The following is a 15,486-nucleotide window of genomic DNA, read 5'->3' as shown; positions in this document are numbered from 1 at the left end:
GCTAGACATCCTGAGGTCCCTCCCTGACAAGTTTGATGAGGGTGGCGGGGGGTAGAGAAAAAGAAAGCTCAGGGGTAAACAATTTATTCCAAAAGATAAGGCGTCACCAAATTTTTACCAAAAGGCAAAAGGAAATGCTTCCAATTCTCAAGATACGGCAAGGCAAGGCAGGGTTTTAGCACCGTTGGTTCTGGTTTGGATAAGGTGAATTTCCCACTTAATTTATGTTTACCCAAAGGAAAAATCTGGAGCGTATTTTCAGTTGGGGTTGTTTATCAGCTTCCTGCTTCACGATTTGTCACTACTGAAGGGGAACTGATGGGGGAAACTTCAAGCTGATCCTTAAGCGGAAAAGGCAAGGGGATGGGAGGAAAGGTTAATCAGGCTAGTTCAAAGCTCCCGAGGGGGCCAGAGAGGGAAGGGATTATCACACCGCAGACTCTCCAGGGCGGCGGCGAAGGGCAGGGAAAGCCACACAGGTGACCGCCGCCTCCTGCCCAGTCACGAAGCTCACAGTGACGAAGGGATCCCACCGCCACTCAAGGAGTTCCCGGGCAGCCGGAGGAACGGAGGCACCGGGCAGTCCAGCGCCTCCATTACGCACCTCAAGAGATGCCCCGGAGCCTGTGCTGACTGGGTCCTTTCCCGCCCGCTGGGTGACAGCCGCTGTCACCGCAGCCACCCGCCGCCCCGGGGTCTCCTCACAACCCGCTGCCCTCGGCCCTCTGCCGCCTCTCACCGCTTGCGACCCGGCTGCGACCGCAGCCACCGCTCAGGAAGCGTCCACCCGTCCGGCCGGCTGCCGCTGGGTCTAGCCGGGGCCGCTCCCCCAACCCCCCCGCACGCTGCCTCACCTCTTCCTCCGGCTCCTCCTCCGCCTTCTCCCGCAGCCGCCGCCGCTACAGCCGCCCGAAGCGTCACTTCCGCTCCAGCAGGTCCAGCTCTTCCGCATTGCGCCGCTGCCGGGGCGGAAAACCCGCCCCTTGGGATGAAGGGGCGGAGCCGTTTCCGCCCACGCGGGACCGTGCTGCCGAGCCGGGAGCTCGCGGGCCACCCAGTTTCTGCGGCCGCTGCGACCTGGGTCCGTGAAGCTTCAGTCACCCCGGGAGTGGACAGGCGGCACGGCCGGAGGAGCGGGTTGAGGGAGGGTCCAGCCTTCTCGCGTGGAGTCCTCTAGGCTCAGCCCTCCCCGCGGGAGACAGGGAGGGACTGCAGCAAAGAGCTGTGGGGAGCCCGTGTTGATTCGTGCTTGAGTCGGGCATCAGGACCACCCCCTGCCGCCTCCGCGGACCCAACGAGAGAGTGAAAGGCGGGGGACAGTCTGCACCCTGCGCGGGCTGGGTGGTGCCCGAAGAGCTGTCCATGGTGTCTGTCGTCAAGGAGGCAGCAGGAGACTGTTCCCTGACTATTCAGTGTGATCTCAGAGCTCCAGGGGCTCCCTGAGTGTTAGAGTGCTCAATTTAATGTAGTGGAGAGTAGGGAAATCAGCAACCAGGTACTCAAGGCAGTTAAACAAAAACATGGCTGTCACTTACGTACCGATTTGCCAACAGCGGATACCGATACCAATCTATATCCAAAATTTGCATACCGATTTTATAACTAAGGGCATCACACCACTTCATACTATCTTTTGAAATGAGACGTATGCCTTTAATTTGTGTCCAGCAGAATTATTCTGCTTATACTTAAGAGACAAAAATGGAAGGAAACTAGTCAGTAGGGCTTTAGAAAGGAACTGAAAATTCGAGGAACATGTTTCCATTTGCCTTTGCTTTCCCCTAGCCTCTTCCCCTTTTTACTTTCTTCCCAAAAGCACAATTTAAATATGACGTATTGCACAAAACTATTTCCTCTAACGTGCTGTCATGCGACTCAACATTTCTCTATTTTAGAGAAGACAAACCCACCCTGGTTCTAAAATACTAAAAGCAAACTAAACATGAGAGAAGCCACCTCCAGCCAAGGAGATCTTCTCACTTAGTAGTCTCCTTAGAACAACTTTTGCTTTTTGTTGTGGTTACAGTAACCACAAGCTTACAATAATTGCTTGCTTGCTGTGAATTGTAGTTAGTCATTTTCCTCCCAAGACGTGTTCATTTCAGGTAGGAATAGTCCTTTAAAAAAGATTTGAGAGTGGGATTTTTCTTAAGTGTGATGACTGTATAAAAAAAGGGTTCAGGAGAGCTGGCCAATGAATTGTAATACCTTGGAGGTAACTTTTGTTGTTTGAGACAAAGTGTCACAGAGCCCAGGCTGGTGTGCTAACCATACTTGATTTATGTGGTGACAGAACCCAAAGCTTCACGAATACTAGGCAGGCATTCTACAAGTTGAGGGCACACCAGTCCTAGGGATGTACCTTTCTATGACAACCGGAATCACCCCAAGTGGAGCTGTAATCAAATCCCTGTGAGACTACACAATAAACTCTCAAGGTGAGAATTGTGCACTAGGCTCTTTCTAAAGCAAGCATTCTGCCTGTTCTCGGTTTTTTGAACTAGAAAAGTGAAGGTCCAAGCTTCTGTGTTACAATTTTTTTCCCCAAATTAAACTAAAGCAGCCCTGATAAGTCTTAGTTTTCCTAAATCTTTTCAAAACATATTTTTAATTATAAAATAAGCCCAAGATTTGAAAAACATACTAGTGACCTTTGAACATTCCTGACTGTCCTTTTCCTATTTATTACTGTTACAGTGTAGCTGCACATTTTAGCGAATCAGTGTCTCTTATAGTACGCCAACTCAAAACGTTTTTGAGTGGTATAGAGATAGTCTAAAGCTTTGCAGAGAAGCCAATGCCATGCCAACTGAAACTGAGCAATGGTAAGGCTGTTGGAATGCTCACACTCTGATACCTGTACCTAGCAAAGAGGTGACTGGGTGAAGCAGTCTAACCAAGTTTTAGATATCTGGTAGATTGTTGTGGTTATGCAAGAGACTAAATCACAGGTACCCACACAAAGGAGGCAGAGGGGAGGGTGCTCATGTAGCGGCATGAAGGCTAATGATTCTCTAAGTTGAGCTGAGAACCTTTATAAGATACATGATTCTGGTGACAACTATATCCAATTTCTGGCCTTAAGCACTCAAGAGAGTAACTGAGACAATCAACCAGTACGAGAATTCCATCTTTTGTGCTCTTTGCTCATTGAGGGGTGACAACCTTGTGGAGACATGAAGAGCACTTTCTACATGCAGCTCTGTCTTTTATTCACCTTGCATCAGACCCTTAGGGACAGTGTTATTAAAGCCTGTTCCCAAAAGTTAGCACAGGCAGTCAGAGTTTATCTGAAGAATTACTAAAGCCAGATACAGGAAAAATGATTTTATATGGATGGGCTTGGAAACACAGATTAAGGTCCAAATACATATTTGTGTACATATTTATGTTTAATTCAGGAGAATGAGTGCTCTGAAGTTTAATCCCACTTAGGAGCCAACAAAGATTAATAACAAAAAATCCTCATCCAGAATGAGTATGTAGAGACAGCACATACTCCTGCAACACATACAAAATTGATGGGGGAAAGGAGAACATGATGCTGTCTCACCCAAGAACACACTGGTCTGTTAATAACCTTACCGTATGAACCACTGTATGTGTGCTCTGAACTTAAACACCAGCAAAATACAACAAAGGACATATTTAAAAATTAATTTAATGCTTGACTAAAGCTTAATTACATATATATTTATCAAACGATAGTCCTGAATTTCCAAAAAGTTCCTTTTCTGAAAAGCACAGAATCAGAAAGCATTAACCTTAAAACAAGTTTCTCTGAGTATGTACACTGTGGTATAAACATTACAGAAAACCGTGGAGAGTAAACTGTCTGGGCATGTCTAATCAGCAAGGCATGTTCTTTATTGCATATATAACTCACATATGTGGGATTCAAAACAGAATAGACTGTAGAAATTCATCTATCTATAGGCAGGGCAGGGAAGAAAATAACAAGAAAGACAGTCAGGCTGAACTGTGCAGTTAGTTTGTGGCTTATTGTCAAAACTAAACTGACATCCTACCCCAGCTACTGCATATACTGCCTAGAGCTCCTATCAGACCCACAGTTGCCTCCAAGGCTGACTCACAAAATTCCACATTCACACGACAAAGTCTTCTTTCAGTTTTCATTTTAAGGCAGCACAGCCACAGTGACAGTAACACTAGCCAAAGTGGGAGTGAAGACCCTCACCTGCCAGCCCTTCTGCTGCAGCAGTGAGGTACTTCCCTACAACAACTGCTACTGGATGATGTTCTGCTATTAGAAAGCTCCTCTGTAGAAAAACACCGAAAACTTCCAGCATGAAAATCCACAGTGGTAAAATTACACACACACACACACACACACACACACACACACATATGCATAATTACACAATTTACACCAAACACACATCATTTATAGAGGACACTTAACGAAGTCAATTTAATGACCATATAAAATACTTCTGTAAAAAAAATATGACAGGCAATAAGGAAAACATCCATAGACCCCTAGAAATAATCTGAATTTCTTTCATTCTGAAGAAATCACATTTAAGGACACAGTATTAATATAATGTTTTGTATTAAAACAAGAACCAGTATATTACAGTTTAAGAAACTTTACATATATACAAAATTTACACACTGGGAATGGCAGCAAAGCAAACACTTTTTGGTCTCAGATCTATTTTCCTTCAATCAGACACTTGACTTCTTTCACATTGTGGTCACTTGCAACAGACAGAGCATGATCCAAAGCCCGAACACTTGCAAGGAGTTTTACTATCTGTTTTATATTTTCCCTGAAAGAGATAACAAAATTTGCAATATTATATTGAGATAATATTTGTTCTTGATTTTATAACTAACTTAGAAAATCTGCAAAACAACCCTTCCAAGTATATATTTTAAAATATGGAGAAGACATGAAAACTATGGCATGTTTTAAAACATCTGCAGGGCTGGCAAAATGGTTCACTTGTAAAGATGCTTGCCGCCAAACCGAATACAAAGTCAATCTCCAGATCCCACATGGTAGGAGAGAACCAAATCCTGGAAGCTGTCCTGACCACAGTACACGTGTCATGACACATCTGTATGTCACTATCAAAACAGAACCAAATATATGAAAAATATTTTTACTCTGTTATTTATCCACATAAAACAAAACTCATGTTTAAATGACTGACCCGAGGACAGGAAATTCATTTATACACAGAAACAAAACAACTTCATTTAGATAAATGATTTTGGTCAATACAAAGAAATCAGATGATCCCAAGCCCCTTTGGAGCTGTCTCTCTTTCCCAGCCCTATAGTCCCGGTTCTTTTGGAGCACAACTTAACAGAAAATTCTAATTTATTTCATCATCAACCTATGAAGAGCCAGACTTCAACTCCACTAATATTCATCCAATAAAGCCTATTTCTGCTTTCTTTCTCAGCACTGCTGTAAACACACTACCTTAATTTGAAGAAACCCTGAGATGTGAACATCAGCATTCTTGACAGAATGAGTAAGCACACATCTGAGTTTCACTCCAGGGTTACGGACTAATGGGACAACAGGAGCCCCACTGCAGGCTTCTGCAGGGCAGGGAAACAGAAGGCACATTTACCAAGCTCCATGTGCTGCTGCTGTGTGAACCAAGGCTTACAGACAGAGCACTCAGGCTGGCCCTGAGCTCAATTGGAAGCCCAGGCAGACCTTAAGTTTTTGAGTCTCCTGGCTCAGCCTCCTAATGAACTGTGGCTATCTCCTTCCTAAAAATTTTCATGAAAACCAGACCTAAATTGCTCCCAAACCACCATGAAATGGGTTTTAGTCCATAACATGGATCAAGGTATAGAGCCAAGGCTCTATTAAAATAGAACCTCAACTTTAACACGGGACTATTTCAGGGCCGTTCTTTCTAGGTTTTACATTTACATAATGACACCTCAAAGGCCAAGGATCACTGCATCCTAAACCTGTGAATCTATTCAATTCCTCATGAGACAAAAATACAACTATTCACTGCTCTAAGACTTACTTTAAGTCTTTCTTTAAAAGCTTCCAAATTTAATGTATGGGGATGGAAGGGACACAAATAAAAATGTGTATTTGGCAGGTTTGCAACACTAATTAAATGTACAATGAAATGGCACATGAGTAGTATATCCTTACATATACAAATATAATAAAACTTTACAAAATAAAGAAACAAGCTAAAATGACTCCACTGAATTACTTAATATCTGACAACTAAAGAAACTCTAGATTACCATTCCATTAATTACAATAAAGAAACAAATTACCTTGCATTTCTTTTTTCCACATCAGAGCACCCAATACTGTTCCTGTAAATTGTATCTGCTAAATGTACAAGATATCGGCAAAAATTTTCTAACTGAGAAATAGTTCTTTCTCCTTTCAGATTCACAAACCACTGTTTAGGGAAACAGTTGATTACCTATGTAGAACATACAAATACAATAATTAGAACAGAATGAAAATGTCAAAGCTAAAGATATATGATGGTAATGACTTAATACTTTATAAGGAATCTTTAAAAACCTGACTTCTTGTAGTAACTATACCAATATGTCTGATTTTTCACAATGGATCACACACTCAAAAAACAAGTTAATTTGCCAAGTATGTAAATAGACATGAAATGATAACTGTTTGCCTATTTCCTTTCAGTTATCCAATGTGACTTAATCAAACCAAGTTCCCTTGTAAAAATACCTGTATAAATATGGTACTACAGTCTCTTCCTTCCCAAAGGTTTTAGCCCAAAGTAAGAGTAAGAATATCTATACAAGAGATCCAGCACACAGCAAGAGCCTTAACCCAGCCAACAGGGGAGTGTCAAGGCTTAAAAAGTATGAGACTGGTTCCCTCCAGAGAAGACAGTCTACTCTGGTCAGTCATTATCCAAACAGGTAAAAAAAAAGGCTCACTATTAAAAGAACAAAGGGTTACTAAAGGAATAGCTTATCCCAGGGACACAGCACGTATAAAAGGAGCTGAAATATCAAGAAAGAGAGCACTTAACTTAAAGAGGGGACATATTATCAAGCTCTAGAAGTCTTCTAAGGAATAAAACCACACAGAAAAATGAACAGTCTCATCCAAAGATGCAGAACTTGAATCTAATGGAGAGATCTTAGACAAACTCACAACAAGAGGTCATTACAAAATAACTGGCCTGTCACCTTCAAAGGTGTCAGTTGTAAAGATAAAGAAAGAATGAAGCACTACTCGAGATTAAAGGAAGCTATTAAATAAGCTGTTTATTTCTGCAAGTGAACAATATTTTACACAACTGAAAATGCACATTGGGATGGGTGACTAAGGATTAGGGAGCAGTACAGCATCAGTGTGAATGCCCAGATACTAAATGACTCTGGTCTGGACCTGAGGAGTAAAATTCAGGATTGTAGGAAATATATACAAATGTTTGTGGCAGTGAGGCTATGTGTTAAAAGATTTAGTCTGATGAGGTTCCAAAGTTAAAAACAAACAACCTTGTGCTAGGTGAGGTGACTAGAGCCTCCCATCCAGCACTGGGGAGGCAAAGGCAGTGAGATCTGTGAGTTCAAGGCCAGCCTAGGCTATGCAGTGGATTCAACAACAGCCAGAAATACAAAGTAAACCCTGTCTCTGAAAAACCAAAACCCTCACAAACAAAACAAAGTACAACAACAACAACAACAAAAACAAAAACAAAAAAACAACCAAACAAAAAACACCCCTGCTATTAGCAGATTTATGGTAATATAATAATTGTTATGACTATTAATGATTACTACAAATATATATTTAAACTATCAAACTATAAGTAGAAAACCAAACAATATTAAAATTATTTTTGTTTGTTTTTCAAGACAGGATTTCTCTGTGTAACCCTGGCTGTCCTGGAATTTTATATAAACCAGGTTGGCTTTGAACTCAGAGATCTGTCTGCCTCTGCCTTTTAATGCTAGGATTAAAGGCACAAGGCACCCCCCCCTTACTCCATTAAAATTATTCAAGTGAGAGAGAGAAAAAATAGCTATTCTGAACTGTTCAAAACAACCAACTATGAAGAAAACTACTCCTAAAATAAACATTTCACTGATATCTAGAAAAATACCCAAAGAACCACAACTACAGAGAGATATACATTCATGTCCATGTTATTTTATAAAACTCCCCCAGTCTTTAGACAAAGAAGCTGAACTCGCCCTGATCTATAGTACGTGGTACCCAACTTGCTGACCCACCCTGATCTATAGTACGTGGTACTCAACTCACATTTTGGGCTTTTCTGATGCTGTCATCTCCGTATTCTGAGTTCTGAAAAGCCATGAGGATGTATCTGTTTAACAAGCCGTCTATTGATAACTCCTGAAGAGTTTTGTTTGAAAAAATGCCATACCACTGAAGAAAATTTCCCAATAGCTAAAAAGGGGGAAAAAATTGAAATACTGTCAGGTAGTATCAAGCAATTATTATTAAGTACAGAGTAAAATAGTTACATAGTATAACACCACACGAAACACGATGGATGCCTTGTATTAATAAACACTTCTGAACTATCTGAACATTTCTTATAATAAACACTGCTTACGCACAACATGTATAAAAATGAGAGGTGTTGTCATGAAATGAAGTCTCATCCCACCCAACCATAACAATGCCTAGTTTCCCACTTATTTCTCAGTTTAGTAAAGGGCAGCACTCTGTAACCAGCTACTCGGGTCAGAAGCACACAGGTCTGTCTTGATCTTTGCCGAATCCTCTGACTGCACCGCCACTCAACCTGCCCTTCTTTCTCACCACTGCAGCTCCCGCAGTGACTGCCAGTGTGCTGCAGTGCCTTTCCTGAGCACGGTTCCAAAGAGAAACAAGCCTAGACAAGATCTGAGGATCTCCACTCGATTTTCTTAAGGACGATACAAAGCTAGTCTCCTTTAAGAGAAAAACCAACACATGGAGGCTTGAGGGTATGCAGAATTAATTTTCTTAATGAATTCTGTTAAGAGCTATTCAAAGGCAGAGTGCCCTGAACTAGATTCCCGTCTTGTGTTAGCAATGGAATGACACTGCAGGTCAGACTGTGCCTCCCTGACCTATACAAAGAACAACAGTGACAGTGTCTACTTGACAGAGTCATTCTTAGGTCTCAATATAAAGGGTGTGGCACAACACAGAGGTAGCCAAAAAAGTTCCAATTTATTACCTTCCTCAACCTACTTCAACCCATCAGTTCTACACAGCACATAAACTCATCTTAAAAGAGGCTATTTGTTTATGTCCTTTCCATGCTAAAAGTCACCCATGACTCTCATATCACACTCAAGTAACAATTCAAAGCAGGACTGTGTTCAGAGCAAATACTGTTGGAACATGTGGGCACTGAAAGGCCAGAGTGGAAATGAGAGAGGAACAAGGGGATTTAATCCAGGCGTTACATCTAAATGTATTTTTATTTAATTTTACTTTGTGTATATAGATGTTCTGCCTGCATGAATGTCTGTGCACCACATGTGTGTGGTGCCTAAGGAGGCCACACTGGATTCCCTGGAACAGGAATTACAGGCAGCTATGAATCTCCATGTGAATGCCTAGGCTCTCAGTTAAAACATAAAATGTAAAACCTAAAACTATGAAAAAGTTTTAATGTAAAACTAAAAAGTTAAAATGTAAACAGATGTAAATGTAAAACCTAAAACTATGAAACCTGTAGGTACAGGAGAGAAACTTCATGGTTGTCTCTAAGGAAAACACCTGTAAGTATGACTTCTAAAGCAGAGAACCCTAGCAGGAGACAGGCAGTGCTGAGAATCCCGCTCAGGTGCAATCACTGAGTCCAATGGCCAGTGTGCATCGGCATGAGAGCTGCAGCTTCAGCCCCAGCACTGCGGAGGAAGACCACAGGAGCTCATCAGCATCCTGGGCTGCACAGCAAGTCTAAAATGGGCCTGGCCTACACAGGACCTCAATTCAGCAACAACAAAAACCACAGGAACTTTTACCCTTGAAATAAATGAAAAACAAACCAGACAAAAGTTTAAAAATCATCGCTATTATGTTTTCTCCAGAATTTAGAACTCTAAGCACAAGAAGAAAATGGTCAATTTAAAACATGAGCAAAAGACCTGAGAACAAGAGAGGCAAGGTAAGGACATGAATAGGGCTCAACACCACCAGTCAGTTCAGCAAATGGAGAGCACAGAATGCAAAGCCTTCTTCACATGCTGCTGAGGAACACACACCAACAGCCTCTCCTGGTGTCACTCAGTGGGGTGAAATGAGAACGCAGACTGAGAAGATGCTCACCCCATCTTCACTACTCCAGCTGAAAACCATTTCAAGACCTCATAATCAGGAAATGAATTAATCAAAGGAAAACTGAACTCTTACAACTCCCTCAGCAGTAAAAAGCAGCAAACCACTGCTAACAGGAAATGCAAGTCAATGTCAAACACCCCCAAGGAGAAGGGCCAGCCTCACTCAAATGGCTCCCTACTGTAGAAGACCACTAATAAAACCACGGAACACAAACAGGTTGGGGGGTCTTCACAAGTGGGCTAAACTACAAAGGGGAATTTTGGAGTGGCGTGTCTTTTATCTTGATAGTGGTGACAAATGTGCTCCATAAAATGCACATAATTGGTGTGAATGTGTGTAAATCTCTGCAGAGGAGAGAAACACAGAGCTTTCCTCATGATTCTACTGTGTCCCTACTCCTGGCCATCTACCTGCACTTGGCTCCATCTTCGTCGTCACCCGCTCTTTTCTCTGGAGTCTACTTAACTCACTTCCTGGGGAGGAAGAGGATCTCCTCCTGCAACACCAGAGCTGTCCACAGGAGCACCCTGGGGCCCTTTATCATCTGTGGGCTGTCTACTTACAAACTGTGCTGTAAACCTCAGAGAAGGCTTCTGTCCCAGCTATGCTGCAGCACTGACTCTCTCTGGAGGAGCTGGTGCTCTATGGTGCCCTCGCTGCTGGACACACTACTTTGTCTATTCAGTATGCTGTGGCCTATAGTTGAATAGTTTGAGACTGCACGGACCTTACTTTCAAACCTTGCTATCCAAGTATCAAATTGAAATAAACATTTGAAATAATACTTGGTTATAAGATGAAGGTGTGTGTATGTCTCAGATATAAATCTAAGAGTTAATAAGAAACAAAAAATTGTCTCAAAATATAGTACATGAAGTCCAAAAAAATTATGTTTTTAGATGGTCTATGATTAACATACCTTGACAGAAGACCAAAACTGTCGTTGAAAAAATAAATAAGGCCCGGAATTTTTATTTTCTAAGACACTAAAAGAGAAATAAAGCACAATCAAATATTGTACAAGTAAATGCCACTTCATTCCTATCAACAAGAATGTCTACAATAAATAGGATCAGAAAAAGGACTCAGCAGTGTGCAGCTGGAGTGAGGCTCTGGGCAGTGCTTGCTTAGCATTCACCTCAGAAGCAACAGACAGGTGAGGACATAGGGAGAGAGGGAGAGAGAGAAGGGGAGAGGGATAAAAGGAGAGAAGAAGACAGAAAAAAGGAAAAAGGGAGATGCAAAAAAGAGGGGGAAAAGAGAGGAAAGAGTCTGAAGCCCTACGAAAGCAAATAAACCCAAGGAACCAAGCAACAAACTCAATTTTGAGATACTAAGAAAGAACAAAGAACATTATTTGCTGTATTGTGTTCAAAACAATTCCTCCGGTCTCTCTGGGTAATTTTATATTATACAGGCTTAGTTTATATACAGAGCCACCTTTATTTTTCTAGTTTAGACCCTGAAAGCAAACACAAAATGTTACACTTTAAGTCCATATGGCTTGCTTACTTTTTGGGATACAGGGGCATGAATACATCATCATCTAAAGTTCTTCTCATCCTCAATAAAAGTGCTTTAAGGTACACCTACAGAGTTAAAAGAATTATATTTTAATTATGTTAAATATTTAATAATTTTTAATTCTACAAAATTATCTTTCAACAATTAGTAATACAGTAGTTTACCAATTTTAAAATTCCAAATCTATTATATGAAAATTTAAAAATCAACATACTTTATTTCAAAATAAGGTTAGCTGAAATTCAACAATGATCAACGGCTTTCCCAGTCAGCTCAATGAAAGCAGTGATTTACATCTGGGGTTAACTATAAGAGATCTGGCTATTTTAAAATATGCTATTTAAGTCCCAATTATCAGTTATGAACTGATCTAGTGATCTTACTTTCTAGTCTCCCCCAATGTAGTTTTTACTGGTAGTCTGACTGGTAGAACCGGAAGTGGGCTGTGCCACTGAGTAAGCTAATGGCATCTTTCTTCCATTTGTACAACTGAAAACCAGCAGCTTAACTTACACACTTCAGGTTTGTACAGCCCAGGGCACCTAACTAGGAGAATCAGAAGCCTGGTTGACTCAGAATAATAATAATAATTGTTATTATTATAATAATAATGACATTCATTCTCTTCAACTCTGGCTCATTTTCAAAAGAAAAGACAAAACCTTGCCAAGCATAGGAGCTAAAGTACCTGTGTGTTTTTATTTTCTGCATTGACTACTGAAGGATAGCCATTTATTAATTTCAATGTGATTCCAACCATTCTCGAAGTCTGTGTGGTAGAAAAGGGATCCCACATGTTTTCAGCTATCACTATTAAGAAACACAAGACAAGATGTTAAAATGTAGAAAAATGGCAGCTTACTTTTTTAAAAAGATTTATTAAAAATGGATTTATTTCTTGTATACAGCGTTTTGCCTGCATGTATTCGTGCAGGCTAGAAGAGGGCACCAGATCTCATTACATGGCTGTGAGCCACCATGTGGTTGCTGGGAAATGAACTCAGGTCTCTGGAGGAGCAGCCAGTGCTCTTAACCTCAGAGCCATCTCTCCAGCCTTTGTAGCTTACTTATAGTCAGATAGTTAGTTCTTTGGTAATAAATACCAGTATTTATTTTGTGCTTTATAACACAAACTTCAGAATTTGTCCTTTAAAAAGAAAAAAGAGCAGGGCTTAGTGAAGCCCGAGTGTCCTTTAATCAGCAATGTTCACCAAGGCACAGGCACCAGCTTCTGCTTTACAAAATGGCAGCACTGTATCTGACCAGCATTGATCCAGTTAATCAGGATTCAGAGGGAGAAATGTGGAGAAGCAGCAAGAGTCTTAAGTTACTTAATGAAAAGAGATGAGGAGCAGGTTCTTCATCCCAGACCTTAGACAACCAAAATTTCTATTTAAATTTCATTTTTACTTTTTTTAGTTTAAAATAGTTTCCTGTATCAGTAAATTCTAATCTTCAAGAAAATGAGCAAAAGAGATGTGTCTGACTCCCCTAAAATATCTATTCAGTTTGGCATCAAGCAATCTTGAATCTCTGAAACCAATCTATTGATCAATTATTGCTCCCAAGTGTAGGTCCCTGGAAAGAGGCCGTCAAGCCTCAAGTCAATCGGTTTTCTACCCTTCAACATCCTTGGACCAGGTGGTACCACCACTGGTTACGTAATGTCTGAGATAAAGCTGTCACTGGTCGAAGAACACCAAGCACATCTAAGAAGCCAGTGTGCTGAGGTCCCCACACTACCTGTCAGCTTGGGAAGAATGACCTTCTCCACAATGGTGGGCAGCAGAGCAACATCAGCATCATCCTTCTCTTGTTCTCGTTCTTCACAACCATAAAACAGCAGAGACTCAAACCACAGCATATTTTCAAAGTCACGGCATTTTGCCTAAAACATATTACAAACATTACTCAAACAGTTACAATTTCTGAAGGAGTAATTTTTTTAGAAACCTTGTTTAAAACAGATTAGTGTCAGATACAGTTTATCTTAATTGATTATCAACTATGCTGCATCTCCCTCTCTAGATTTTAAGGCATAAGGTGCCCAAATCCTAGGCTACATTGCTTTTGAACAGTGGTAAGAACCACTCACCTCAAGAGGAGTCCAGGTGAGAAGCTGAAGTCTGATGAGAGGGTTGAACAGTTTTGGCAAACAAAGACCAATGTAAGCGTCCTTGTAGGACACGTAGTATTTTGAACGCCATGCTTCAAACTGCGCTTTAATGCAGTCAATTGAATAGAAACTCTCAAGGACATCTTCAAAAACTTTGTTGGACTCTTTCAAAATTCGATCTAGAAAAAAGTTTGCAAATGAACTAAGTTTAAAGCAGCAGAACCCCAGCAGCACAATATGGCCATGCCCACAGAACACAGCAGTTGACTACGCTCATTGGGGAAATGCTCCACAGAGAATGAAGGGTGCTCACTCCCATGCCTCAGAACCCACAGACAGGAGAACTGAACCATCTTCCCGAGTCTTTACGGGTAAAGTGTCATGATGTCTAAGTGAAATACATGCACACACAACGACAAAGAAAAGCAGGAAATTATCAGCATCTTCAGTCTGGACAATGGACCAATGCTGGGCTTCAGCATTCTTTCAAATTTTCCATATGTCCAAAATGTTCAATATAAAAAAGATGGAAGTCAGGTGTGGTGGAGCACACCTGTAAACTCCAGTATTTAGGAAGCAGAGTCAGGAAGACCAGGAGTTTAAGACCATCTTTGAGTAGGTAACATGTTGAAAGCCAGCTTGGGCATAGAATGAGCTGAAACTAGCATAGGCTATGAAACTCTGTTTCAAAAAACCAGAAGTCAGAGAAATTGGGCCTGGCAACACAGGGAAGCTGAGACAAGAGGATCACAAGTTTAAGGCCAATCTGGGAAATTTAGACAAATTGTCTTAAAAAATGTATTTTTAAAAGGCTGACACTAGCTCAGCGGGACTTACATTTAATTCCTAGTACATCAGTAGGGTGGAGTGGGGTGGGAAAGTGATAGCTGAACACGGTTCTCTAATAGACTATTCTCATACGATTCCAAATGAACACAGCCAGTGAGTGGGAGGAAGAGAGCTGACTTAGGGAGCTTTCTAGAAATGTCTAGCATAGACCTGAACCGACTGCTCCTCCTGGTTGAAATTACACACTACTCTCCAGGAGGCTCTTTCCAGGCTGAGTGCTAGCTTGCTACAGCTTTAACTTACAGACCAGACAGCTTCAGTGGAGTGGACCACAGGCTCCAATATAGAGTTCTGTTCCTTTAAATCCAGTTCTGAAGACTAATATCACTATACAAGTATTAATTCAATCTCCAAACAAAGTAACAAAAAATGAAAAACAAAAATCCCAGCATCTCACTTATTGCAGAAGACACAAAAATTCTGACCACTTCCTGATTAAAGAACGCAAGAGCTCTTGCTATGAGCCTGATGCTTGAACTCAGTCCTAGAAAGATTCCATCGTGAAGGAGAGAACCAACTCTCTGAAGTTGCCCTGGACTCTGCAAGCCCATGGTGGAGTGCACACACACCCACAAAAAATAAATAAATAAACGAATGAATGAATGAATGAATGAATGTACATTTTCAAAACTTTTTAGAAAAAAGTAGAAAACTTTAGAAAGTACAGCCATGAAAAGAACACTCT

At 41.2% G+C, this 15,486-nt stretch overlaps 2 protein-coding genes across 5 annotated transcripts in view; both read right to left on the bottom strand.

Moving 5' to 3' along the window:
* The window catches only part of SYNJ1 (synaptojanin 1), a 69,201-nt gene extending 68,400 nt beyond the window's left edge, over nucleotides 1-801 (bottom strand). For all 4 annotated transcript variants that reach the window (XM_080919084.1, XM_080919086.1, XM_080919085.1 and 1 more), the window contains exon 1: nucleotides 740-801. The gene's annotated coding sequence lies outside the window, so the exon portion shown is untranslated. The remainder of the gene's footprint in view (nucleotides 1-739) is intronic.
* Nucleotides 802-3,654: 2,853 nt separating this feature from the next.
* Nucleotides 3,655-15,486, bottom strand: part of PAXBP1 (PAX3 and PAX7 binding protein 1) — a 29,025-nt gene continuing 17,193 nt past the window's right edge. Inside the window, exons 11-18 of the mRNA XM_080919589.1 lie at nucleotides 13,932-14,131; nucleotides 13,580-13,724; nucleotides 12,525-12,646; nucleotides 11,825-11,901; nucleotides 11,232-11,298; nucleotides 8,273-8,419; nucleotides 6,289-6,443; nucleotides 3,655-4,793 (exon numbers count right to left, since the gene is read on the bottom strand). Of these exons, the coding sequence (XP_080775715.1) occupies nucleotides 4,676-4,793; nucleotides 6,289-6,443; nucleotides 8,273-8,419; nucleotides 11,232-11,298; nucleotides 11,825-11,901; nucleotides 12,525-12,646; nucleotides 13,580-13,724; nucleotides 13,932-14,131 (1,031 nt within the window). The 3' untranslated portion in view covers nucleotides 3,655-4,675. The remainder of the gene's footprint in view (nucleotides 4,794-6,288; nucleotides 6,444-8,272; nucleotides 8,420-11,231; nucleotides 11,299-11,824; nucleotides 11,902-12,524; nucleotides 12,647-13,579; nucleotides 13,725-13,931; nucleotides 14,132-15,486) is intronic.

This window comes from Micromys minutus (assembly GCF_963924665.1).
Source record: "Micromys minutus genome assembly, chromosome: 7".
NCBI lineage: Eukaryota > Metazoa > Chordata > Mammalia > Rodentia > Muridae > Micromys > Micromys minutus.
Note: the sequence above shows the minus strand (reverse complement) of the source record. Positions and strands in the feature narration are given on the sequence as shown.